Source organism: Homalodisca vitripennis, chromosome X, assembly GCF_021130785.1.
Source record: "Homalodisca vitripennis isolate AUS2020 chromosome X, UT_GWSS_2.1, whole genome shotgun sequence".
Taxonomy (NCBI): domain Eukaryota; kingdom Metazoa; phylum Arthropoda; class Insecta; order Hemiptera; family Cicadellidae; genus Homalodisca; species Homalodisca vitripennis.
In genome coordinates, this window is record NC_060215.1 from 101,486,113 (window position 1) to 101,513,850 (window position 27,738).

Consider the following 27,738-nt stretch of genomic DNA (forward strand, 5'->3'; position numbering starts at 1 on the left):
AAGATCATTCTATTCAGTGGAAAAGGACATCTAAACAGTGTGGACGAAGCAAGACTTTTAAAATGTTCATTGTTTTACAAAAGTTGTAACATTGTATTGACGTGCCAATGTATTTGTGTGGAATATTTTCTGGCAGAATAACGTTCTTATTCTTTTTGAGCATGGTACTATAATCAACATCACTCGGTATAGTATCCAATCAATTGGGTTCAGCAAGAGCCATCATCACTATTGTTAGTAAATTAATTGAGATAGAGAAACCCCATATAAACATTATTTGAACGGGCACAGTGGTATCTAATAATGAAATTACTTTTTGTGATTTTTTAGTATACACTTCTCTGGCTATCTTTCTTGTAGTTACTACGAGGGTCGTCCATAAAGTAACCGCCGTTTGGGCGTGGCGCGATAAGTAGTGGGGGTAGCGCCGCCATTCTCACATCGGCGTGCGCAGCAGTTCAGTACGCTTCTAGCTGTGCAAGGGAGAGCATCGTGCGATCGCGCGCTCTTTTGTTACGACGTAAAACTGAGCGCCGTGATAGAAAATCCCGCCAAATGTGAAGTGCGTGGTGTAATAAGATTTTTGTGGTTGAAAAGTTACACAGCAGCTGAAATTCATCGTGAATTGAGTGAGGTGTATGGCCCAAACATTATGAGCGAAGGTGTAGTCCGTCAACCAAAAACCAACAAATTAGAGGTGTCTAAAATTACATGGATCCACGCTCAAAGTTTATAAATTTATTGTCTACCATATGCCCTATAAACGTTTAGTCTGTGAAAAAATTACTCATAGAAACAAGTTTCAGCTTATGCCCAATATGCCCAGTCTGCTCATGATCTCTTAGAAAAAAATCAATATATTATTTTTAGACATGACTGGAATACCGTAACACTCATCATCTACTATAAAACCTTTATAGAACTCTGTAAAATATAATTTAGCACTTTGCGTCTAATCTCAATATGTTTATTCTGTGCTTTATATAAACAATACGAAACAGCTTTAAATAAACAGTTCCCATCATCACTGATTCTCACCACACTTGAAGTCATCATTAACTACAGTAAAATCCCGGGAAATGGGACAGAGACTAACTCGGATAAGTAAAAACTTGGATAATCTTCCAAGACAATCTTGAGACAATGTTCAAATAGATTATAAATAACAAAAAACATGTTGGATTTTTGGACTGTATTATATATGTGCCAAATTCGTATTTACACTTAATTACAAACAGTTAATATATAATAAACAGTAATATAGAAAATGTCAAAACCTTTTTAGGTTGTGAAAAAGCTTTTGATTGATTTTTGCGCTAACCTCTTTTCCCTTTTGGTCGCCATGATGTAGCGCCACTGCTGCTATGTTAGAACGTAATGTGGTGTGAACTCCTCTTGCTGTTCGATGTAGGCAATGGCAGCGTCAATCGCCTTTAGTCCATCGGAATGAGACACTTTAGGGGTGATATCATCTGTGTCAGATTCTTGTGGATTGTTGACAATGTGCAGAATTCCGTCATCACTAAGTTCCATTTGAGCATCTTTATTGCACCACATATGAATATCTTCATTTTCTATCAGCTGATCACAAGGAAGCTGATTAGCTAGTTGCGCTAATTCATATAGGCTTTCATTGTTCTCTGCTGATACATTTTCTTTATGCTTTGGCAAGTTAAAGTTTTTCTCCATGATTTTTGAAGTGTTCAAAGTCAAAGTCAAAGTCAAAATCTCTTTATTTACAAAATTTCATAGAGAAATGTATTGGCGTCAATAATACAATGTTAAAGTTTAAAATTTACAAAATGTTCAATTGTTAACTTCGTCCCAAGCTGTTACGATCCAAAAAACTGCATTTTTGATTGTTATTCTTTCAGAGACTCTGTAACACTCATCCGATCGTCTAGACATGAAATAAGAGTTTGAAGAAGTCTATGCATGTTTCATGGTCTCAAGAACTGATTGATCTAGGGGATGTAGTAGCAAGGTCACATTAAGGTGTAAAAAATAGGTCTTTAATATCACCCCTACAAAGCTTGTCCTCATCAAAGTGTATTGTCCATCAATAGGATTGCTTTTCGGGGAAGCTTTCTGTTTTTTAAAAATGCCTCAACAACAGGTATAAACTTTAAAAACCATTCCTTAAAAACCTGGCTATTCATCTATGCACCTTTTTTGGTTTCGGTGGTACATGGTGGGCAAACAGTTAACATTGATGTGTTTAAATGCTCTGGGTTTGTGGGCTTTTCCTATCAATAGAGACTTTAGTTTAAATGTTGCTGATGAATTAGAGCATGCTAAACTTGTAACACGCTCTTTGCTCTTTTTAAATCCCAGAGGGATTTTTTTAGATTTAGCCACCAAAGTTTTAGTCGGCAGCATACGAAAATTGAGCCCAATCTCATCGCAGTTACATATTTGTTCATATGTTAGATCAGACTTCAAAACAACCCCTGCGAATTTATTTTGAAATTCTGTAATTTTTCAGCAACAATATTCAGATGTCTAATACTGTGCCATTTTTTCCACCTGTCTAACCATCCATCGCTGGCTGTAAAACTCATCACCATCCTTAAACTTTTTATGAAATTCTATTGCCTTTGCTTGTAGTATTACGTCGGTTATAGGGTTTCCAAAACTCTGCATTTGAAAAAAACCATAAAAAAGACAGCTTCTAATGTCAGCTCATCTTCACTTTGCTTCATTGGTTTCCGCAATCAACCGCTACTCCCACTCACTTTTATTAACAAATTTCTCAATGTTTTGTTGGTACTGTCTCCAATCACTAATATTCACTTCAGTAACTTTATATCTGCATCCACCATTTTAATGGTCTCGCTAGTATCTGAACATTTTAATACTTTCATTTTTTCTTCCAGAGAAATCACAAGCCTTTTTCGTTTTCGACTCATGCTGTAACACTAACACTGTACACTTTCCAACAGGTAGAGCACAGTAACAATAATAAAATTCATTCATGTAGGTTACGCTCAGACGAGCCTTCAAACGTCGGGTGATCTATCATAAATCAGCAACTGTTACATCACCTAGAGGATGCGTATTCCAAGCAACAGTCAAAGTATATGCATCACAGATCGATACAGACGCTAGTCACACACATTATCTTATTATTGTACTGCTACTTGGTCTTTAAAAAACATTTTTATCTTTGAAGGCCTCGGTTAACCTGGAGCCTTGATTAATCGGGACTCGGATAAGCGGGAGTTTACTGTATGTGGTTTGATGTCCATATAACACACAGCAACAGATCTTGCGGCCAATTCTTGAATTATTCTGACTAAGTATATAAGAGAACGTTGTATAAAAGACAGGGAACATATTTTCATAATATTTTACAGTCTATAATCAGATAATTTTAATAATTTTCACAAAATTCTTCAAAACTATCCAACATTTAAAGATCCTTGCTCAGTTGTTTGCAGACATCTTTGGGAGGGATACAATTATGAAACAGATAAGATGATTTTAGAAGGCCTTCAAGTATAATGGACAATCACTTCACTCTCCTGCATGAAAAGATTACTAAAAAATGTAAGTGAGCTCTTGTTAATCAGTCTGAAAGGGTGGTCTGGAGAAAATATTACAAGCGCTCTCCAGATTAGCTTCAACCCTTTCTATTTTGGCTACTGTTTTCAAAAGTTAAAATCTATTTCTTTTGAATTCTATATAACACATGCTGTCTTGCCCACTGTGGTTCAAATTGTAGGATTGGCAGAAACCTTTGCGTTTGTGTGCAACTGTTCCCAAACACAGTAAGATTTGTGGTAGTCATTAGATAGTAAATAGTCACTGTTTTCGTATCCTAACTCTCTCCACTGAAGTAGACTTGTAATCTCATTGGTTACAGTATTGATATTATCATTACTATCACATTCTTCATTGTAGGCAAACATTTTAAATTTTTACTCCTTATTTTAAGCCTCAGATCCGATATTTACAAGTGTTGAGTTTGTGTGAGCGATTTTGCTATTTTCCACAAGTTCTCGTAATTGGTTATGAAATCATGCTAAAGCCATTAAGCACAGACATACATACGACTCATGTCAAATCCTAATGGTAATTTTAATTTTTTTTTTATTCTGAGTTTGATAGAAATTGCCATTAAAATTGTTCTTGTTTTCCACAGATTTATGTGGTTAGTATTGGCAGTATTGGCAGTACGTTAATTTTTCATGTCTGTGCAAAAATGATACACGTGGCCCAGACTGTGACAATCAACTAAATTTTGTTGGTAGGGGCCATGTGTATCATTTTTGCACACTTGATAATTTTTGTATTATTATACTTGAATTTTACAAATAGCCCTGTTTTTGGTGGCTTGATCGACAAAGGACAGTCTGCAGCACCTGGTCGGCTACTTGGGGAAGGCCGAGTACTGATAACTGACAACTGGTACACAAGTGTGCCCCTAGCACTTGGTCTGTTAGATTATTCGACTCACTTGATTGGGACAATGCGTATCAATAGAAAATACCTCCCACCAGACACAACAACACCTTCGAAAAAGGGAGAAATCTTAACCAAAGAAACAGGAGAAGGGGTCACATTCCTGAAATGGAGAGACAAACGTGAGGTTTGTTTACTCTCGACTGTGCACACAAATGAGACAGTGCAGATCAAAACCAAAACTAACTGAGTTGTAAAAAAACCTTAAGATGTTGTCCTTTACAACAGTGGAAAATTCTCCATCGACATGAGCGACCAAATGGCCACCTATGGCAAAGCTCTTAGAAGATGTACCAAATGGTACAGAAAACTGGTAATTGAAGTTATTTGGGGCATTGTTCTTTTCAACAGTCACTTCCTCTACAATTTGAACTCTGGCAAAGAATTAATGCCAATTAAGATCTTCAGAGAAAAAATAATAACCTCTCTTCTTCTAGATGACACTGTACCTGTTACACATAGAAGGTCAAAAGCAGTGCACCACTTGATTGAAAACATCCAAGGTGATCCACCAAAGAAAAAAAGAGGTCGATGCAAAATTTGCTATCAAAAATGTGGCAAAAGTGGGAAAGCTGAAAACCTGGGTGAAAAAAAGACAGTGAAACAAGTTTACACAGTATGTGACACTTGCGAAGGAAATCCCTACATGTGCCGTACGTGTTTCGACAACAAACACTAGTTTTCTAATTCATGAAAACTTACAGTTTTTATTTTAGCAGCTCAACTAATGATCTTTTATTTTATAGGTACCCATTTTATATTCATTTTATATTTTACCAGTCGTATATAGACATTTGTATAATATAACATGTTTAGAAATGGAGTGTATGTACTTCATTAGAAAGCTGTGATCTAAACAGTAATCTGACGTCCTGGGCCGGAACTGGCCGGGTTCTGTGATAGGCCTGGGCCATGAGATTCAGTCTATAGTGTTACAAGCATTGTAGAAGAGCTCAGTTTTGATACATATGGCTAAAACTAGAAACTGACGTATGTATCAGAAATGATACACGCGGCCCACTTGGTAACATGGACCGTGTATCATTATTGATACACATGGCCCTGACCGTTAATATATGGAAAATCCTAGTGGCCCGTGCTAAATGGATTGTGTCATATGCCCTGGCGCTGAATGTGTTAAAAAATACTTAACTAATAGCTTACGAAATAAATTTTAAAATACTATTAATTATTCAATATATGGAAATAATTTTAAAGATGTAGTTGTACAACTATGTGGTCAATATTTGTTAACTGTTGACATTTTATATTAATAATTGATATTTGGTTCTTTAGGAGAAGCATTTTTTTCGATTTTCACCTTCTTGTCTCCCTTTGTAGATCCATATAGCAAATTTGCAAACATATATGTAGCTTAGTAGTGAAGAAAAAAACTTAGTACTTAACCCTTTGGACCCCAAGCGGTCGATTTTTGGACGTCTGATAAGTATGCTCAAAAGACCAAACGGTCTATGGACGTTCGCTAATAGGACCAGACGGTCGATTTCCGGAATTTCGGTATTTTTTAACCCTTCCAACGCGGCTAACGCCTAAAGACGCGGAACTGCCGATGCTTTAAACGCGGATTACGTCTACAAACGCAAAAGCTTTACTTATTAAAATGGTGAAGAATTAGTTGTTAAAACTTCCGTTAAAGAGCAGATCGATGTTCCATTCGACTGTCGGGACTAGACAAAACGCTTTGTCACCGTTGGTGGACTTTGTAACGGTATCTACTCGGGTTGAAAGCAATCGCCGCCATTTTTTGTATGGCCTGTGACGCGGCATACGCCTACAGACGCGTTCGTTTCATTCAGCTGTTTAACTACGCGTGTGTTGGTCGTATGTTGGTTATATTGTTAAACAAAGTGTTTTGAATCAGTCCGTTGTAATTCTTATACAATTTTTATAAAATTGTTTTTACTAACATTTAGTATAATTTTTTGTTATAATGGCTAATCCAGATGATCCAAGTTTTGACAAATGAGCGCATTTTTGGTATATTATGTGTAATATTTTTTTTCAATTATTTGTTTTGTAGCCTATTTTATACCAGTTTCGCCATATAATTCCAGTATATTTATTCTAAATAAATAAGGTTTATAAGTACAATATTTGTTTCATTTCCCTTGTAGGCTATCATATAAATAAGTTTGTGTTGAATTTCACATTATTACATTTCAAAATCTTATACTGAACTTATTTATTTTATGTACTAATTATACAGGAACTTCAGTTACAATTTACTCATTATAAATAACCTGTATAAATGTAATGTAATCTGTCAAATAGTGTTGCTATGTACATTATCCTGCAATGCAGTATATTCAAAAATTTCAAATATTTTCGTGCGTATAAAATTCTCAAAAAAATTTAATATTACATGTTTATTATTTTTTCTTATTAAGGCAATACCAAGGTATATGAAACAAAAATTAGCATTGGGAAATTTAAAAAAAATATATTTTTTATGTCTTAGCGTTTGACAGTAATTTTGATTAGCGCTTTAAGGGTTAATAAGTAATATAATAATGTTAGCATTTAAAATATCATTTTATTACATACTTTAAACCATATACTCTTTGTTAAAAGTATTAAGGATATTAAAAATATTGTTTTGAATGAACTACAAAATATTACACAGCAGCAATACAATAGCGCTGTCAGCTGATCACTGTGTACTGCGTAGTGGCTCGCCTCGCCGCCGGGCGCCAGCTGTCTAGATGTTTACGTTCTGTGTTTTCGATGTAGTAATATTTGCTTTCGTACGAATTATTTTTTTACTAAATTGTGATGAAAATTGCTTATGAGAACTTGAGAACAAGTGAACTTGATAGGGAAATAGATAGGGAGCTAGATTCGCCTGATTCTTCAATTCCATTTGATGACGACTCGGACGCAGATCCCACCTATAACCCTATTCTACAACCTTCAAGATCTGGTCAAACGTACAAGCAATCAAGAAAAAAAATCTAGATTTGCAGTTGGTGCAAAGAGGGCTGCCATTCTCTTTGCTTTGGCAAACATGTGTGTAAATAGTGCTCCGAGTGAAAATTGGGTACTTTGGGATTATACTGACCACACCCAGACGTGAATCGTTATTTGACATTTTGCTTCTACTGATTACTAGATAAGCGTAGAACAATATTTCGTCAATATAAAACAGGAATTGTCTTATCGCAAACCCCTCCCAATCCTCAGACAGAGGTCAAAGTCGAGCGGTCTAGTAGATAACGTGACTGCAGAGTCTCGCCGCCCGTTCAGCTGGTATGCCGCGACCCAGAAACCGGTGCTAATACTCAACAAGTTGAGTGAATGTGGGGTTCAGCTAAATGGCGTAATAAAAAACAAAAAGGAACAGCACAACACCATCTTGACTAACACCTAGCTGAATACATGTGGCGGTCGGCAGTTGCGGCTGAAGGCGGAAATCCACTACACTCACTCATCCTTGATATTATTGCTGCATTCTGGGCGTCACAGAAAACGCATTAACAGTTGATAATCATTGTAAGTTTGTAATTTTGTAATTAAAGAGTTGTTTTTTCGTTCTATAATGTTTGTTTCTATAAATTTATATTTTTGTGTTCCTCATACTGGTGTGGTTGGTATAATCCCAAAGTACCGAGAGAAAATTGTTTGTACATAGTGTATATATCTTTTTACTTTAAGCCATTGTAAACCAGTACATTTTATTGACTTATGCCTATTTTGGTCTTCACTATATTGTAAAATAAAATAAGAATTTGTATAACTTAAATTATTTTTATATTTTCAATGCTGTACTGATATTTCAGAATAACAACTTTTTTATTGCTTTTGTAGCAACATGATAAATTTCGTTTAATTGTATTATTTGTATTTCAAATAAGTTAAAATTTGGTACACATGTAGAAAACAATATTCTCTGTAAAATAAATTGGTTTCCCACAGTTAAAAACTCTTTGGTATTTTCAGTAAAACACAATAAACTAAAAAATTATTAAATAATTTTGTTATTTTATTTTTATTTTTTAATAAATGCAAAAAAGGAGGGTCAGATAAGACGATTTGGAGTTTTATATACTTAAGCTGATTTAAAATGTACATTTTGACACCAAATACATAATCATATGCCAATACATTTGTTATGATTTTTCTCTTGAACCACTTCAAAAAAGCATGACTGACAACTGAACAGTTTTGGGAGCTAGTCCACACAGCAGGTATTACAGTATTGGGCAACATCCATTTTAGGGTCCGGTCCTTAAAGGCTTAAAATTATCAATAAGCCGAAATTTCTAGTTGTTGTTACTTAAACTTGCAATAAAAACTTCAATGAGTCCACAAAATTTCTATTGAAACATACAATTCATACAAAACTTACCTGGAATTTATAGTCAACACCAAGCTTCTCCAGGTTTTTGCTCATTTCCTCTTGTTTTTTCAACAATTTGTTCATCACTTTTACCTCCTTGTCTTTCTTAAGCTGTCTATTTTTCATTAGTTGGTTCTGTTTCATGGACTTCGCAGCTTTCTCAGGAATGGTTGTATGGCTCTTTTTTGACTCATCAGCTGCTATGAAGAGGCGTGGTTTCTGTTCATTAGGTGGAATATACTTGGCTGTAAAACCCAACATTATTCAACAATTTTGTTGACCTAATTATCTTTTATACAGTCCATTATTTTATACAACATGTCCAAATAATAACTCACTCAATTAAAATATGTTTAATCCCTTTCAGAGACTTAATAAATTATACGGATTTTATATTGATGACTCAAATGGAACATTTTGTGGAAGCACCCAAGGATCTCTGATTACCAAGTAAGAGAACAATGGTAAAGAAAAACTTATTTAGGAAGTTGATGGAAGAATTGAGACAGACCACAGTTTATGGTTGGTTACATTCCATTCTACAACTTTATTTTAATTTAGGTTCTGTCTCAAAACCAACTGCAAAACAACCAAATGCAAGCTCCTTTCTTTATACCTGTCTCCAAATTATTTCAGTTGGTCATATGTGTTTTGTAAACAGTCCTGTGTCTTTTAATCTCTTCAGGATTCCACTGTTAGCTTCAACAACATATTTAATAAGCATAATTTTATCATAATATATAGTGTTACTACTACAATAGTTGTATTATTAAAAACTATTTATGAGGGCAGTTCGAAAAGTAATCCCCGGTTTTTATAAATAAAACATAGGAGTAGACAAAAGTATTTTATTACATACATATTAAAACTACATCTTTAATCTATTTTTCAATATAATTTCCATGTACATTGAAACATCATAATATCTGTGTATTAACTGGGAAATTCCTTCTACATATAAATATGCTGCCTAAACCTGGAGCCAGCCAGGGACTCCATCTCATAGTTCCTAGTCAAATCAACAGCTTTCATTATTCTTTGGTTTTTGGATTCACATACTTAGAAAAACTCAACCCCTACCCCCCAAACTCAACTCATGTTTCTGTGCCCGTTACAATTCTGTTGAGGAATGATTGTTCTTTTTGCTTGTCGTGGGTTGGAAAATCCAGAGCAGAGACCATTCGCTGAGTTTTTTTATTTCTCAACAGAACTTTCAGGACCCACCAAGCACAGAACTTTTGGTAACCTAACAAACCATTCTGTCACTATTTTGAGCAAAAAAGTCATAGAAATTTGTGGGAATTCGTCACAAAACGTTGAGATAATGAACCATTAACTGTCACAAATCCTTCCATTGAATTTCTTGACAAGTTCATTGTTGATCCCAGAGAGACTACCACTTCTTTATTGTGTACATTTGTTCGGCCATTTTTTAAAAATATTACAATTTTTTGAATAATGAACAACTCCTTCGCTCATTACTTTCGTTCCACACACAGCGCAAAGTTCTCTGTGGTCTGCTGCGGCTGAATATTGCTTGGCTGTGAAAAATGTATGACTGTACGTACCTCACACTTGGCGGCACTTTTGATAAAAGAAAACATTTTAAAAACTAATTAGCACTCAATGTATCACAGCTGTATGACGACTGACCGGACATGTGTGCTAACGCAACAATAATCTCACTAACCTGTCCACTTTCCATACAGTATATGTATTATGTTTAATATTTACAATAATGTTCAGTTATAGTAGGCTTTAGTTTTAGTATTCAGAATAAGACTCCTGCTCTCAGTTAAATTAGTTTAAGGGGTTCCAATATAAAACAGTGAGCTGACTAAGTGAACCATGGACCTCTCGTCCAATTTAACTACTGCTACTGCTTCTTCCATTGGTGGAACTCATCATGTGGTCTATCTAAGTCCGTCCAATATCGTCCCTTAACACTCAAGCTGTCAGTCTTACCGTTGAAGTCAATCTGAACATGACATTCTCCAGTAACAGTAGCTCAGCAAAAGTTTCATCCTTTGTCCTCTAGTTGTAGTAGCAGTGTAAATCTCGTCTTGGGTTCGCCGCATTATGAAGTAGCATAAGTGGTTATGTTTTCTCTCTACCAAGATGGTGCATAGGTATTGAACTCTCCTTGTATAACCCGTTGACTGTAGTAGTGCCGTCTTGACTTTCATCTTATGGTGAGCGATATCTTAACAAATTCTCCGTTTTCTAGTTGACTGTAGTAGTGGGTCCCAATGCCCTTTGTGAATGCGATTGCAATAGGAGTGCCGCTTTGAACGCCGCCTCGTGTGCGATTAACAGATGAATTTCCCTCCAAACATTGTGTCCTACCTCAATGCCAATGACTGTTATTAGTGACAAGAAGGAAGTGTTGTACATGGTCTGTTTGTCCATGGATACCACTACAACGTTAAGAGGCCCTGAACGAGCTGTACGTGCACCACCCCCTCCTCCCCCCACATTGGATGAAGTCAGACATGAAAGTAGGACGTTGGTGAGTTAACATCATCCCTTATTTAATCTCTACTAATTTCAGCCCCGTCCTACCATCTCCTGATTTGTGTTTCAAATTGTATTAATAACTCATTTTATTTTACTTATCCAAACAAAAAGCCAATCAGCTAAGGTCCATCCAAGCATGAAGACTCGTGAAAGATCTTGGAAAAGAGCACAAGAAGCAATCATTGACAATGTGTTCCATTTGCCTGAGATCTCACTCCACAATGTCATTATGGATCTAATCATTCCTCATTTGGATTTTCATGCATTGTATCTGTCCACTCAAGTTCAAAATTGGTTTAAGAGGACCAACTCCTTCCAGGGAAGGTAGCACCCAATGTCGTTATTGGATTGGAAACCAGAAACTTCTTCCATCCTTCTAACTAATCCCAGGAGAAAGCCTAGTTACCATTTGATAAAAATCCTTCCAAGATCAAACAATGCACGTAGGAGTGGTTTACGGGACCGTAGTTGAGTTTCAGACTGAGGCAGGTTCAATAAAACGGTCACGTTAAGAGTAGAAGTGATTCTCTGAGGAATGCTTCCCTGCACCAAATTTCATGAGAAACTATGTTTTACAGTACTGAATCAAGAATCAAGAATGAATAATATTTATTGTCATTCTACATATGCACTGGATTGACAAAGTCCAAGGAGTTATACACTAGCATAAGTAGTTTAACTTAAGCCTAACTATAAATAAAAACTATGGTAACTACATATGATTAAAAAGCTATCTGAACATGACGTTCTTAAAATAGCTATAAATAGCATCCCTAGCAATCAAGGGAAATTGTCGTGAAAGTGCCATTGACTTATCTTATTCTGACCACATTCTGCTGTAGGCGACATTGATCTATTTTGTATGAGCACTATTTAGCCAGACAGGAGCACAATATTCAGTAGCTGAATACACAAGAGACAAAGCTGCAGTACACAGAACTTGTGCATTGGCTCCCCATACTGAACCAGCAAGATGGTGTGTAAAACTGGCCCTTGTTCTAGTTTTTAAAGTGGCTTTTAAAATGTATTGAGATATAACTATGGTAACTTCCTCATACTGAGGGTGTTCATTGTGATTTAATTGAACACCATCGAAAAGATGTTGAGCTTATAACCAGCCAGTTTATTGTTCAGGGTTCTGACTCAACTTCCATGAACTTCCATGTTCTGAAATAATCTTTAAAGACATTGAAATCATCCGTGAGTGTTACTTCCACCTAGTGTACATGTTTATGTTGACAAACTAAAGCAATATCATGTGCATAAATAAATTTCCTGGATACAATATCAGGAATGTCTGCAATATACCTGTTAAACAGAAGATGAGCTAATACCGAGCCCTGAGGAAGGCCGTCATTTAATTGTCTGAAAGTGCATTTCCTGTGACCCAAGCAGACTTTAAATAGTTTATTGCTTAGTATTGAATTTAGGAGACACAAAATTAAAGGGCACAGAGGTATCGCATATAGTAAGCATACAAAGGTTTTTTTTTTTTTTTTTTTTTTTTTTTTTTTCTTCCTTGGGGCGGCCTACTGCCATGCACTTAAGCCTCAAGGGCCTTTTGCGCACCCCGAAAACACCATGAGGACTACCAGTCTACAACTTCAGCAGTTCAACAAACCGCCGAAAACAACCTATCAAGTCCTCCTGGGAAAACTCGCCACCCCTGTTCAAGCTACCAAAGATGGCATACCGCTCTCTTGCTATTGCTGGGCAATCAAAGAGCAGGTGCTCAGCAGTCTCCTCCTGCTCATTACACCTTCCACAGAGCAGATCCTCCTGAAGGATACCAACTCTGTGTAGATGCTTCTTCAGGTGACCATGCCCCGTAATGAGACCAATGACCTTGGAAGACATTGATCTGTTTAATGAGAGAAGGTCCGAGGCCACCTTGGAGGAAGGTGACTGTAATACCATTCTACTCACTCTCAAACCCGGATGCAACCTCCACCTTCTCCCATGCTCCGCGCGAATCCATTTCGAGACAACCCTAGAGGATTCACACCTTGGAACACCGCAGAATGGTTGAGGGCCCGTCATAATTGTTGCTGAGCCCTGGTTGGCCAGGGCATCAGCTCTTTCGTTCCCAGAAATCCCCTTATGACCAGGAACCCAACAAACGGTTACATTGTTGATTCTGGCTAGGGAGGAAACGGTCTGATAGCAATCCCAAACCAGTTTGGATTTGATTGCGCAAGAATCCAGCGCCATCAGCGCTGCCTGACTGTCCGTGAAAATGTTAATCGTCTTGCCCCTATATCGCAGACGAAGATTCTCACGAGCACATTCCATAATGGCTGCGACCTCCGCTTGAAAGACTGTCGGATACGGACCCATAGGAACCACCAGCTCCCTACACGGTCTCACTCCCAGAATTCCAGCACCTGTGCCGCTTTTTGTTTTAGAGCCGTCTGTGTACCATTCGAGCTCCGCTGGTGGAAGAGGTTGCTTCCCCTCTGACCAATCATCCCTTGAGGGCAAAATAATCCTAAAGGGTTTGTCAAAGGAAAACTTTTGTGGCATCTGATCAGAGATCATATGCAAAACATCCTCCTGTATCAGAGTGCTAATTCTGCAGTGCCCACCGCTGCAGCCCGACCAGAATCCCGTCTGCTGCAGACAGTAGGCACTCTTCCTGGCCATAGCTCGAATGACAATGTCCAGGGGGGCGAGATTAAGACAACAGTCCAGAGCCGCGCCTGGCGCACTAGGAAAGGCCCCTGTGATAGCGAGGCAGGCCATCCTTTGGATACCTGCCAAACGTGCTACCACCGTTTTGGCTTCCATTTTTGGCCACCATACGACAGCTCCGTACATTAGTGCAGGTCTGACCACGGAAACATAAAGCCAGTACAAGAGCCTCGGCTTCAGTCCCCAGGGCCCACCTATCACACGTCTGCATTGCATTAGAGACCACTTACCCCTGGCAATGACCCTTTCTAGATGAGGTCCCCAGTTTAGAACCCTATCTAGGATCACGCCCAGGTACTTGACCTCAGGCTTCAGCTCAACGGGTGAGCCTTTAAATAGAAAAGGACCAATGCCCTCCATCTGTCGCCTCCTGGTAAGGCGTTACTATACAAAGGTTACTTTCCAAACAGGAATTTTCATGATGGTTTAATTTTCAATTAAGATATGATTAACCTTCAACATGAAATTTCCACAATCTATTAACAGAATAATCAACAAACACACATTCATGTGTGCACACTCATACTGATGTTAATGACTACAATTGTAAGGACAAATTACAATTAATATTTAACTAAATCAATCTATATATTCATATTACTCACCTTTAATTAATCTTTTGAACATAAGATAGTTGTTCATTGTTTCTGCCGCAATCTCAGCAACCTCTGGATGTTGAAATTCAACAAAAGCAAATCCTCTAGCCCTTCCCGTCTAAAACAAATAAATGAACAGTCATTAATTTTACATCAGTCACAAGGCTAGGTCCTACAACTGTGGTTCTAATTGTGAACATTGGCAAAGCCATTGTTGTACTCATGTAGCCTACCACAACCTCACTTGACTTATACTCATTTTTTTTGTACACACCACAAAGTTACAATAAATGTCTATAGGCTTGTGGATTTCTCTACAAAAATATAACAAAAAAATGCATCTTACAAATGGCGGGATTGTTTATTGTTTTAATTGCAGTTTCCCTTTTAACACATTGCAGAAAGTAAGTATGAGGGGCACAGTCTATATGCTACCACAGTTGTATGCATGTTTAGTGTAGAAATGTGTTGACTCCAATATGTTGGCTCAAATTTTACCTATTGCTATGATAGGCCAAAATGTTTGTTGCTTTCTAAATAGCCCCTATATAATATGCTATATAGTGTTTATATTTTCAAAGCAATTAATGATTCATAAAAGTTTAGAACCTATGAATATGTTTTTTTTTCAATTCTGAATTTGATTTTCTATATGAGGATTGATAACTACAGAGATGCTGACAATATTTTATCAAGTGAACAACCACACTTAATATAAGTAACTAAAAAATGTGATTAAATATCATAACACATGCAGGGAGTACACCAGTATATGGTGTAACCATATGCAAAACACTAACAACCTCCATTTTTAGTGGTAATTCTCGATGATGGAATATTTTGGTAAAGCAGCCCGTGGTATAGATAGCCCTTGAATCAACATACCAACATGTGACATATTGTATGAGTAATGATAATCCTTTAACCCCTTTGAGTGCCACAGCGTCGCTAATTTTGACGGTACGAAAAGTGCATAAAGTGCCAGCGTCACCAATTTTGACGTTTCGTATTTTGATAATATTTTATATAGTACAAGATTATTTTGGCCAAATAACCAGACAGCTGTATTCAATAGGTTCCAAACTATTAATAAATACGAGTTTTATGTTGTTTCTTTACTATTTTATCTGTGAAACTTACGTTGTTTGGGTACTTATCAAGAAGCCACTATTTTTGGACGAGTTTTCCTTATCAGGGACAAAATAAATTACAGTATTAAAAACAACTGACTTTATTTAACCTATTTTTGAATTTACAAGTTATTACGACAATCAATGAAATCAAAAACTATAAGAACAACGTTTCATTATTCGAAAATGTCAGGTCATTCATGTGCCTATTTGGAGATAGGTAGTATGACTCATCGAGTATTTTTCTATTCGTTATGGAAAAAGGAACTTATAATGAAGTTTATTTTGATCTCTGATAAGGAAAACTCGTCCAAAAATAGTGGGCTGTGATAATACCGAAGTGCCTGTGCGATGATTCTGTCTTCCAGTCACGCGACGTAGCGGACGAGTACTGTGTTGCGTAACGACCTTTCTTGTTGTTTATGTGCCGATAATTTGAGTAAATACAAAATAAAATAGTAACTTATACAGTATTTTACTATATTTCTTTACAAAAGTAATGTAGTGATTTGAGTTGTGTCCAAGCGAAAAACGTGAATTTTCAGTGTAAATATTATTAGGGCTATTATTTAGTAAATGTAAACTTTTATGTAAATATGTAAGCAAGTATTTGTTTCTACATTTACTAATCATATTTATTTGTGTTATATTGATGTTTTATTAGATTTATTGGGAATACTGCATCATTACTAAGTAATTTCTAAACTCTGACAAATGAAGTACAGTTTATAACATGTCGGTACCCGGGCAGCATTTTGTTAACACATATAATGCCATCTTTTTAAAATTATAGCATAAGATATTACACATGGGTTTCATTTAGAATTATACATGTATGGCCTTTATCATGGTATAAAGAAAAACAAATCTTAAAAATACCGTATACACTCAAATTAGGTCGAAACTTAACTTTTTATAAAAAAGTAAAAAACTTTGTTTATAAATACTGAAATTTTTATATTTTTATAAATCAAATTTTATTTGTAACAATATGTATCATATTCTGCATTTAATAAAAAAAAACAACACCAAAATGATGGAAATCTGTTTGGTAGTTATTTTACAACAGCTTTTCTCCCAAAAGCTTACAATTATGCGAAAAACAGCGTGGCACTTTATGCATATGCCTTCAGAAAATACCCGTGGCACTCAAAGGGTTAATACTTTTGCAAGTTTTTTTCAGTTATGGATAAAAATACTTACCCAAAACAATTATTATTGTAAGTGTTTGAAGATGCTAGTAATGTAGCAAACAAGTCAGGCCTTTTCAGAAAGCTAATGCATTAAAAATTGGTGAAATTGTTAAAGACAAGAACATTTATTTCATTCCACAGGTTACCAATTTACTTACTTTGCTTCTTGGGACTGAGACATTTGTAACCTTCCCAAACTGGGCAAAGTACCCTTTGATTTGGTCATCATAAAAGCCATGGGGGATATGTGAAAGATACACCACTCCCTTATTTTCTACCTGCAACATGACAAAATAGTTTTAATATTTTCATTCAATGATAATTATTATTGAACTATTATTATTACATTACATTATATATTTTTAAAATCTAATGTACTTGGATCGATACTGAACCTCTTTTAATATAATATTTTCCAAGTTATTTATTTCTACAAACGTTTAATGAACAACAAGATTGCATCATGTTCACAAACATGTCTTTAGTAATGAGAGTAACAAAACTAGCATTAGAAAGAGCATTAGAAATAAACAAAACTTTTTCATGTGGAGAGACTACTGGAATCCTATGTACTGACTGACATCCTTAAAAGAAGATAAACTAGGCCTTATAGGATCAGAATCCTCTCATGGGTGCTCTTACGGTCGACGGGGTTCTCTTCCCAATACACAATAACCACCAAGCCAAGCAGCGATATGATGCACCCAGGATGTCTGTGGTGCTGACCCCTGAGCTCTGATAAGGGTCCAGAATGGTGGCAGAGCAGAAAGTCTCCACAATTCCCATATTTCCCTGAGATTGTTCCAAGTTTTGTAGCTCAATTCACCTCGTAGGACATGGCTACTGAGGCAATATAGCCCTCCTCCTAACCTATTACATGAACCAACAATCAAACTGCAACAGTAAGGTCAACTTCTGACACTATAAGAACACTCGTTTCTACCACAATCATAAGCTATAACTGGTAAAATCACATTAAACTCTATTTATAAAACTGTCTTCTCAATCTATGCATAACAAGAATTAAAAGACTTGACAAACAAGGAAACAGCAATAATAACTAATTATGCCTTATTTGCCTCCTATTTAAGGTTAAGTTATGGTAAGTTATAACAGCATGGGAATGGGATGGCTCAGAATGTGTATTATAATAACAACTTCTGAGACAAGAACAATATTCCTTAACATGTTATCATTTAATTAACAAGTAGAACTCCCACAAACTAATATAGCTAATGTTATAAAGACATAATAACTAAAACTAACTAGATTTAGTTTTTAACAAATTATTAACATATTATTATTTCATTAGTTAAAATTAACAGATTATTTAAAACCCTATTAATTAACTGAGGGAACACCCATTTTATTACTTATTTTAAACAAAATGATTTAACACATTTTCAAACACCCATACACCAAAATTCAAACTACAGAGACCTCTACTCAATAATACAATCTATATAAGATCAGAAACATTATAGTGAAGAAAATCTTGACAAAATTCAACAAACTTCCAGTTCTAGACTCTAACTGGGCTATACTGGATGACTACAATGTCAAGGACTGCAAAGAGATTGAGAGAGCTGTCATAAGCAACTAGAATTTGGGTTTTTGACCTTACCCAGCCTCTATATTCTCGATGTCTGATTCAGAGCAGGAAGTCCACCAGTACGAGACCAGAGGCAGGGACAACTTCAGAGCTGAACAGCATAGAACGAAACGACTATGTTCGAACACTTCACTTGCCGTCTCATGTGGTGTCAAGATAACCTGAGTCAAATCTCGATTAATACACTTTTTGTTGTCAAAGGCATTTTACTCCGTTGATGAGTTTACGATGTGCCACTGGGATGAAAATTAGCATTTTATTATAAGTCTATTTCTCCTTTTCTGATATCCAAAACATGCAAGATACAAATATATTGTTAGGTTCACACATTAATATGTGGAATTGACTTTGCCTATGATAACTTAAGATAGGTTTAGTTTATATATTTTGTAATCAATATTATGAAATGACATTTGCAATACAATTTTGTTAATTGTTTACTTTAATAAAGAATTATTATTAATATTATTATTATTAGTATTACAAAAAGCTAGAAACATGAACCATTTTACTTGGTAAATGTCCAGATGCGCTAGGCTACCTCTAGAATCAAAAGTTCAAGCTTCTTACTAGGAGTGTAAAATACCCAGGTATTTATCGACCACAGTAAATAGTAAGGCTAAATACCCAGGTCCCAGGTACATAGCCAATGTTTATAAATACTCACGTATTTTAGAGTTTTAACCTTTAGAACGTCATTTACTTAAATCTCAGCAATCTCCATACATGACCAACATCATAGATGTGTTTCTGTTTGCATCTGATATTGTACAGCTATCATAAGTCAACTATCTGCACATTCAAGATATCAAGTCCGTATGGCTATGTGGTCTAAAGCACTACTCTCGAATACAGGAGTTGGCTCAAGTCACAGGCTTGATTCCCGCACCTGACGTTAGGGATATTTGCGGTCTGGTGTGCACTTATGAGTCACTGGTCTGTGGCAAAGCTTGCGGGAGGGCCCAACCGGTGGTTGGCTTGGGTGGAAGTTGACTGGATCAGTGTATTCTTACATAAGTATACCAGACACAAATCACATGTTTTGCATTATTTTTCATAACTATTAAAAAGGATCATTAGATTTGTGTTATTCGTACAAGGTGTTTAATATTGAATCGTGACCATAATAATACCTATTAAGTTTAAAATTATTCAAACCATGACACCAAACCACAGAAGAGTTAATTTCACACATGTTTGACTTGTGTGCACAAATGTGCATGTAGGTAGTATAAGGGTTAAAAATTGTTCATTATTGTTCAATATGGTTCTTATTTCATAGAAAACATACAATGTTATCCATTTTTACATCAAACAAACACATAGATGAAATTATAATATATTATAAAAGCACAAAACTAACCTAACCTACACTTTTCGGGTTTTAGTCCCAACTTTTGCCAATTTAGGATTTTACAACAGGTTAGCCACATTGTCAGCCATCGATGGGGAGCAGTTAGAGCATCTGTTGTTGGAAATTTGTCACTATTTTGTATTGGCTTGAAATAGCTATCTCTATGTTTCACAGCTTTTATTCATAAAGACCTTTAAAACAATGTGTAACCTGACAAGGATTTACATTTAAAATGTTTACGTTGGGTCCAAATTTTGGTACTTTTGTAAAATATTTAAGTTAATCCACTGAAAGGGCAAAATACGTACAATAATTTTAGTTTGCTAAACATTCTTTTAATCATTTAAACAATGTATTTATGAGGGTAAGTTTTTATAGTGTATTTAAACCAGTTTTATTTGAATTCTGTTAATTAAGTTTTGAAACATATTTGGGTGCAAGTACTTTAAAAACTCCCAAATGATATTGTGACAAGAAATAACTAGTAGTAAATAATATTTAATTTGCTTAATATTTTTAAATTTAAATGTATAATTATTTTAACATTAATTCAAACAGATTGTACTAAATATGGCGTTTTTAACCCTTTGAGTAATACGGGAAACTGCTTCAAAATAGTAATGACGTTCCAGAACGTCAAATGAAAAACAAGCCAAAAGGAGTAGTGACATTCCAGAACGTCATTTATTGTTTGTTACGAAATTGATTTTTTCTTTTGTTTTTGTTTTATTTGGATCCATTTAGAACCATATAGTTATTTAAACCAAACCATAGTTGGTAGTGTAATTTTTGAGGCAGAATACTCGGCAAATAAGACATTATTATCAACCATCTTATTTCTGACAGCGCTCCATTTTACCCGCCCCCTCCCTACTCTTGAAGGTCAAGCAAGGAAAGCTCAAAAGCGGTGTTATGTATGCTACAACACAACCACCCGTGAAAAGAAAAGGAAGGATACCACATTTCACTGCCCAGACTGCAATGTAGCATTGTGTATTTACCCTTGTTTTGAGGAATTTCACACCAAAAAATTTTGTAAATCACCTGTAAATCACAAACAAATGTAAACATTTCAACTTTTGTAAATTTTTATTTGTAATTGATTAAAAAAAAAAATATGTTTAATGTGTTTTTTTTTACTCCTGGGTTGTATTTTCATGTTTTAGCTGTTACTCCTGTGGAACAGAACCTAGTGACGTTCCAAGACGTCATTACTACTCAAAGGGTTAAAACAATTGCTGTACATAAACTGAACAGAACATAAGCCTATTTTATAGACTTTGTCTGAATTGAAATCCATCTATATTATGTACCATCGCATACTCTATGCTGAACAGTTGGGGTAGTTGTAGAACAATTTTACTGTGTTTAAGAATTGCAATCTCACTCAGCTAGAGGTTTATCACTCAGCGTATATATTAATGTAATCAAATAAATATATCATGTATGTTATAAGTTGAACATCTTAAAAAATAATTTATTTACTATTGTAAATTAATATAAATAAAACATATAATATTAACTTAAAACAACTTTACAACAAAAACTAATATATTCTGAAGGATTTAATGATTTAGGCTAAAATTTTGCCCCAGGGCAGGGGCAATCTTGTGATACTAATTGAAAAATGCAGTGTTTGTACCCTACAGTGGTATACTGAGTTTAGTTTTTCTAGGTGCGGGCGTTGAACAGTTAATATGGGGTAACCATACTTTTTATTCTTCCTGTATGCACATACAACCTCCTTGAACCACCTGGTAATATCCGATCATATACAGTTCCTGATTTAAAAATAACACACTATCACACGATAAAACCACACTATCTATCTGAAAAAACATTGATTTATTTTATAAACCTCTTAAACAGCTCACAAATACATAGTCAAACATATAGCCAATATAATTTTTCAAACTAGTATATGGTATTACAGTTTGAACATGCAGTAGTTATGTAATGGCAACTAGACTTGGCTAAGTACACAAAGAATTAAAAATCCCATCAAGAACTAAAAATGGAAACAGCATATTTTCTGCACAATTCTGACTCAATAATAGTAGCCTAATTTAAAGTGCACTTATAAAAATAAAACTTGCAGAAAAATACTATTTACCAGCACCACAACATGTTCACGAAAGATAGAGAAACGGTATCTGTCTCTTGAAATTAACTACGTTACACACAAAAAAATGTAACCAATTGGGAAACGAAAAAAAAAAGATGCACAAAGAAATTACATAACGGCAAACAAAATCAAAATAACTGAGGAAAAAACTAAGAATAAACTTCACCATAGACAAGGAAACAATGGCCAAAAGACAAAAAAAACAGGTCAGAGTAACAAAAAAACTCTTAAATTAACCTCAAACACAGTAGTTGATAGACCTATTCTCACTGCTCAAATTGTCATTTTTTTCTTGTAAATGTTGATAACCCTGTTATCACCTTCTCTTATGTCTACTTCATCCCTTACTTAGTTATAAACTCATGTCAGAAACCACGATTCCTACCAGTCCCCTGGAACTGTAGACTATTTGGAAAAAACTAACTTATCTTAATAATTATCGTGCGAAATATGGTTTGCCAGCGCCTAAAAGTTTCTTCTGGAAATTAAAATATACTGTTATTAAAAAATTACTAAAAGTGGTAGTAAATCTTTAAAAGCCTATCTCTACACGTTTTGTTGGTATTTTAGAATAGAGTGTACTTAAGAAGTGAGTAGAATAGCAATTGTAATAAATAAAAGTGAGAATAGATCTAAACACCTCAACAAAATTACTCAACAATTTTACAAAATCTCTCAATGCAGCACAAATGTCTGCAATATTGTATTTTAACCAAAAATTGACTAAAAAACATATACATCAAAACATAACAGTAAAAACTATTATAATGTTATATCAGGAACAGTTGGTACTTGTGGAAAAATCAATATTTTCTTACATATTCCATATAAAATCACTTGCGGAACACAGATATGGACGTTCTTTTTTGAAGGACTCCATTACTCGACCCTGCACTTTAACTCTATTACCAACAATTAGTTTTGATTGTTGTTTGAGTGTTTGATTATGAATAATGTCAACAGTTAAAATATTATGAAATGAATTAGTCCTTTTTAACCCTCCGAGTGTTTTGCGTCAGATTTCTGACGGTTACGAAGCACCGGCCGAGTGTTTTGCGTCAGATTTCTGACGGTTACGCAACGCCGTAGTTTTCTACCGAATTTACCGATTGTCGATAGCGATATCGAGATTATTCGAATACTATGCGATTCTAGAACATCTAGGCTACATGGTGATTGTATAATGCCTTCCGTTTGTCGAAAAATTTGCCGTTTTATTTGCTCTTGCATTTGTAGAAATTCAGCTGTGCCAGTTCATTTTGACATTAGAACGACTAACCTTTGTTGGTGTCTGTAGTGTTTAGTATTGTTTTAGTATTTTAGTATTGTCCACTGCCCAGGATGTAACTGTGGAGTACATAAGGAATGTTTCTTGAACTTACAACACTACTGGAGGCCCCTAATGGCCCGAAAGATGAAGAAAGTGTGTTAGTGGTTTTTCCCTGAAAACAAGGTTTTTGTACATAGTGTATAGAGTTAATTTTTCATGTTTTTTTTACTCAAGGTGTTAAAAAAAAGTGTATAAGTGTATATATATTTTTGTTCAGTAATAAATTGTGTACAAAATGGCTATTTTGATTTTTTTATAAAGTGAACAGGAAAAAATAGAAAAATTCACATTTTGGAAAGTTTCAGAAAATTTTTTTGAAGTTTTAAGTTTCTACCCACAGGAAAAATTCAAAATTGAAGTAAGTGTTTCAAACCTTATATTTTATAGTAGCCCACATATTCTAGTTTACAAATATGTATACATGTATGGAATTAATTTTAGTTATTGATGTTTTAAAAATATTTTTCTAAAACACTGCAAAAGTCACAAAAATGGCAAAACACTCCTGGGGTATGTAATACAACACTCGGAGGGTTAAATTAACATGTTTTTTCAGCGTAAGATTATGAAGTCATTGTTATCGTGTGTCATTTTTAAATCGAGAAAAGCTATTTTTATGTGATCGGAAATTACTACGTGATACGTAAGTAAATAGTACGTACTTACAAAATTAGGTAGTTATGGATACATTAGTTTTGTTTAAGCATTAAATTTATGTTTGTTTTTTACACTATTTATTCGTTTGTAAAAAGTTTGGTCCAATTTGTTTGCATTATTTTCAAATTATTTTTATCCATACTAGTCGCATTATTAGCCTATTGTAACCAACCTCCTGAACAAAACAGTATAAGGTTTTACAGTATGAAAATGACAAATAATGAGTTTTAGAACATTAGAAGTAAAACTACTTTTCTTGCAAGATAGGCTAGTAGTAAGTTATAGTTAAGTTAATTTACAATATTTGTTTGATTTGTCAAGTTGCGTTGCCAGGCCAACAGTAATGGCTGCAGGCATTCTTGATTAGATCATCTAAAATTTAATCTTTTAGTGATAGGTACTACCACCTCAGGGGATGTTTTTCATATGTCGCCATCAGCGACATGGCCAAAGGCCCTTGTGTCAGGCTGATATGAACTTTTATTCTCAAGTCTAAATTAACAAAAACTTCTTTTTATTTGGGTCAATGCTCCCCTTAAACCCTTATATTGTTTTGTTCAGGAGGATGATAGCAATAGCAAATGCTGCAAAACTATCATTTGCTACTCCAGCCATTAAGTTCAAAATTACCTTAATTTAACTAGGTATAATACTGCTGAATCTTATGGAATTTTCATTTAAAAAACTAGCAACTAAAGTTTAACAGCCCTAAAAATACGTAGCAAAGGTAAAATACTGTATCTTCAAATGAGAAGTGACCGAGACTATGCCTTTACTCACCGATTTCACCCGACGTTTCATTTTCTTCTTTCTGTTATTAGAATTAACAGATGACTTCGACCTTTTCTTTATAACTAGAGATGAACTACCTTCTTCTGCAGTTGTTTTCATTTTTACTTCCTACAAACAACCAACGATACCATAAATTGATTCTATACGACTCAATAACACGAGGTGACCAAATAAACAATACACTGTCTTGCAGGTTAAGAAAAGACCACTTCTAACAGTTGTAGCCAGGCAGCCAGTACACACTTGTTGTTCTTCTTTACTCCTCTTTTTTCTGTTATTCGTTATACAGCAGTACTACAAACTTCTTTATGAGACTTCATACTACACTATTTACAACTCAGCATTATTGGTTTCTAACAAACAACCTCAATGTCAATAGCAAAAATATTTTGTATATACACTCAGGCATCTAATCATAGTGTAAACCAATAAAATATCTAGTTTCGGGGACAATGTACATACAAAATCTATTCTCTTTTTGTTCCCAAACTGTTTGGAAACAAGTATCAATTATTGGTTCAATGTCAAAAGTGTGTTATTAGAATAATGTTCATAAGTACGCTGATTTTTCTCCTTCGGGCGCCTATTGGAAACAAAAAGATTCATATTCATAATATAGTATATAGTCATTAATTATTCATTTATTTATATCTTCAAACTTTGCTTTGACAACAACCTGTACAAATTATTTGAAAGCTTGTCCTTTCCAATCGATGGTCACAGAGTAGGATCCTGCAGTTTGGACATTACGGATCTTTGAAAGGCAGGTATATCAAGAGAGAAAAAAATCAACATCAGAAGATAGTACGTTTCCCAATCTCTGGATCCTATTCATTGTACTGACTGAATGCCCTGTAGTTTGTAAAGTTACGTTATTTGTGGAAAAAGCCCCAAGTAAAAAAAGGAAAAAGAAGGATGGTCAAGTTCGCTGCTGCTGAGGCTGTTCTAGAATAGGTCATACAACAAAAATATAAGAAGCAGAGACAAAAGAAGAGTGTTTCAATTAAAGAAAAGGCTTATCTTTAAGTACAAGAAATTCAAATATCAAATCAACATGAAAAAAGATGAAAGGGGAAGTAAACAATAAAAAATTAAGTGTAGCCTATGAGGTTAGATGGCCTCCTTTAACTTTTAAAATCTGTGAACAAAATTTAAACACAAAATAAAAAAAACAGTTTGTATATAAAAAGTCTTACTTTTCATCATAAACAAACATCTGAAGTTTTTATGATTTCCCGTAAGTTAGTTTTTTCCGTGTTTCCCGTCGGGTTTTAGAGCATAACTTGTTTTATTTTTTGAGCTAGAGAGCACAAATATTTGGTACATATGGTCTTCAATATATTGTGCACAAACTGTAGCATTGTAGTTAAATATATAGAACCGTAATAATAATATAATCTTTTGCATGACAAACTATCATTTAGTAAAAAAATCAACAATTAAATTTCCTTATCTTTTTTTAATATCTGGTCTTTCGAAGCTTTGAATACGGCATGTAAGAATATCATTGGACCAAAAATCTGTAAGGTATCTCATACCCCTAGAAATTACTTCAGATAAACGCTGATTAAATCTCGTTCTTAGCTTAATAAGTGTGTTATTAGTACATGCAGGCTGTCTGTATTTGTTGTAATATTCGGAATTATATGTTCGAGTCCCTCCGGCCTGATGATTGCACGGATGACTTAAATAAATGCGCATAATTCCTTAATCGAACTAGTGGTATTAATGATGAAAGCACTCCGTATAACCCTTCTTCCAAAAGTTGATACTTTATGTGGTTTTCTTTGTTGTCTCAGAGATAAACTTTCTTTTCTCGGTCTTCGCTGATCACCTTTACTTCCTTCAGTTGTTAGGTTTATCCGACAAGAGCCTGTACTGCTTTCCATCTAATGGTTCATCTAAGCTGAATTCAGATGACCACATCCACAAAACAACCCAGTCTTAAATTCCACCTAGTAATGATCGTTAGGTACCCAGAAGGTATAATATTAGAGCCTGACTAATCCAGTCATGGGTTCTCTCATGTCAATCAACATCCTCAATCTAGGTCCGAAACTATGTCTGTACGAAGTACATTTTTTCTAGACAATTACATAATTGCTTATGTGTTATCTGTCATCTGCGCGTCACGGCGCACTATGTTATGAGAGTAACATTGTTGGCTCTGACATACGCCCAAGAATCCTTTCAGCAATACTAGATCATATGAGCTTGCTATCTAGGCGAGCAGGAAATAATAGATTACAAGTTTCAAATATTATACTAAACACTTTTTTTCAAAGAAGTTGCCATTTACGTTTTGGGAAAACATTGTGAGTTTTTAATACTTTTTATCACTCACTTGCAAGCAACTACCAAACCAATTACAAGTATTTTGCGTGATAGTATTCATCATTTGAAATAAAAATATAACATAAGTTGAGAAATCTCTTGTTTAGACGCTCCTTTAAGTGTAGACTTGCACAAGCCGTGAGTAGCTAACATTTTGTCTTTTGCTGGACATCAGCTATATAACATCAGGCATAAAAAGCAACAAACAACTGTCACCTCTTAAACTAATAAAAAAAAACAATATGTTGCTGCTGCTTGTGCAAGCGTATCTTTAAAGTGGCCGCGCTCGCTTATGCGTTGACGCATTTCGATGGGAAAAGTACCGTTGGAATTGTCAAAAATATTGCAGAATAGTTGTTATCTTTTAAAATTTGTATAATCTATATAAAACATCTGATGCCTATCAAAAGACAAAGTGTTAGCTGCTCCCTGCTTGAGCAAATGTAACTTTAAGTGGTCGTGCCCGCTAAATCTTTGATAACTATACTGTTTTTTGCTATTTGACTTTAAACATTTCCAACAGACGCCATTTTTTAAAAATATTAATGAAAATAACACAATTATTGTTTTTGACGTGACAACGTCT

The 27,738-nt window shown here is 35.0% G+C and overlaps 1 protein-coding gene across 1 annotated transcript in view; it reads right to left on the reverse strand.

Annotated features, from left to right (window-relative positions):
* The window catches only part of LOC124369752 (MKI67 FHA domain-interacting nucleolar phosphoprotein-like), a 30,339-nt gene extending 5,307 nt beyond the window's left edge, over positions 1–25,032 (reverse strand). Inside the window, exons 1-4 of the mRNA XM_046827832.1 lie at positions 24,807–25,032; positions 17,107–17,226; positions 14,635–14,743; positions 8,831–9,066 (exon numbers count right to left, since the gene is read on the reverse strand). Of these exons, the coding sequence (XP_046683788.1) occupies positions 8,831–9,066; positions 14,635–14,743; positions 17,107–17,226; positions 24,807–24,917 (576 nt within the window). The 5' untranslated portion in view covers positions 24,918–25,032. The remainder of the gene's footprint in view (positions 1–8,830; positions 9,067–14,634; positions 14,744–17,106; positions 17,227–24,806) is intronic.
* Between the last annotated feature and the right edge of the window lie 2,706 nt (positions 25,033–27,738).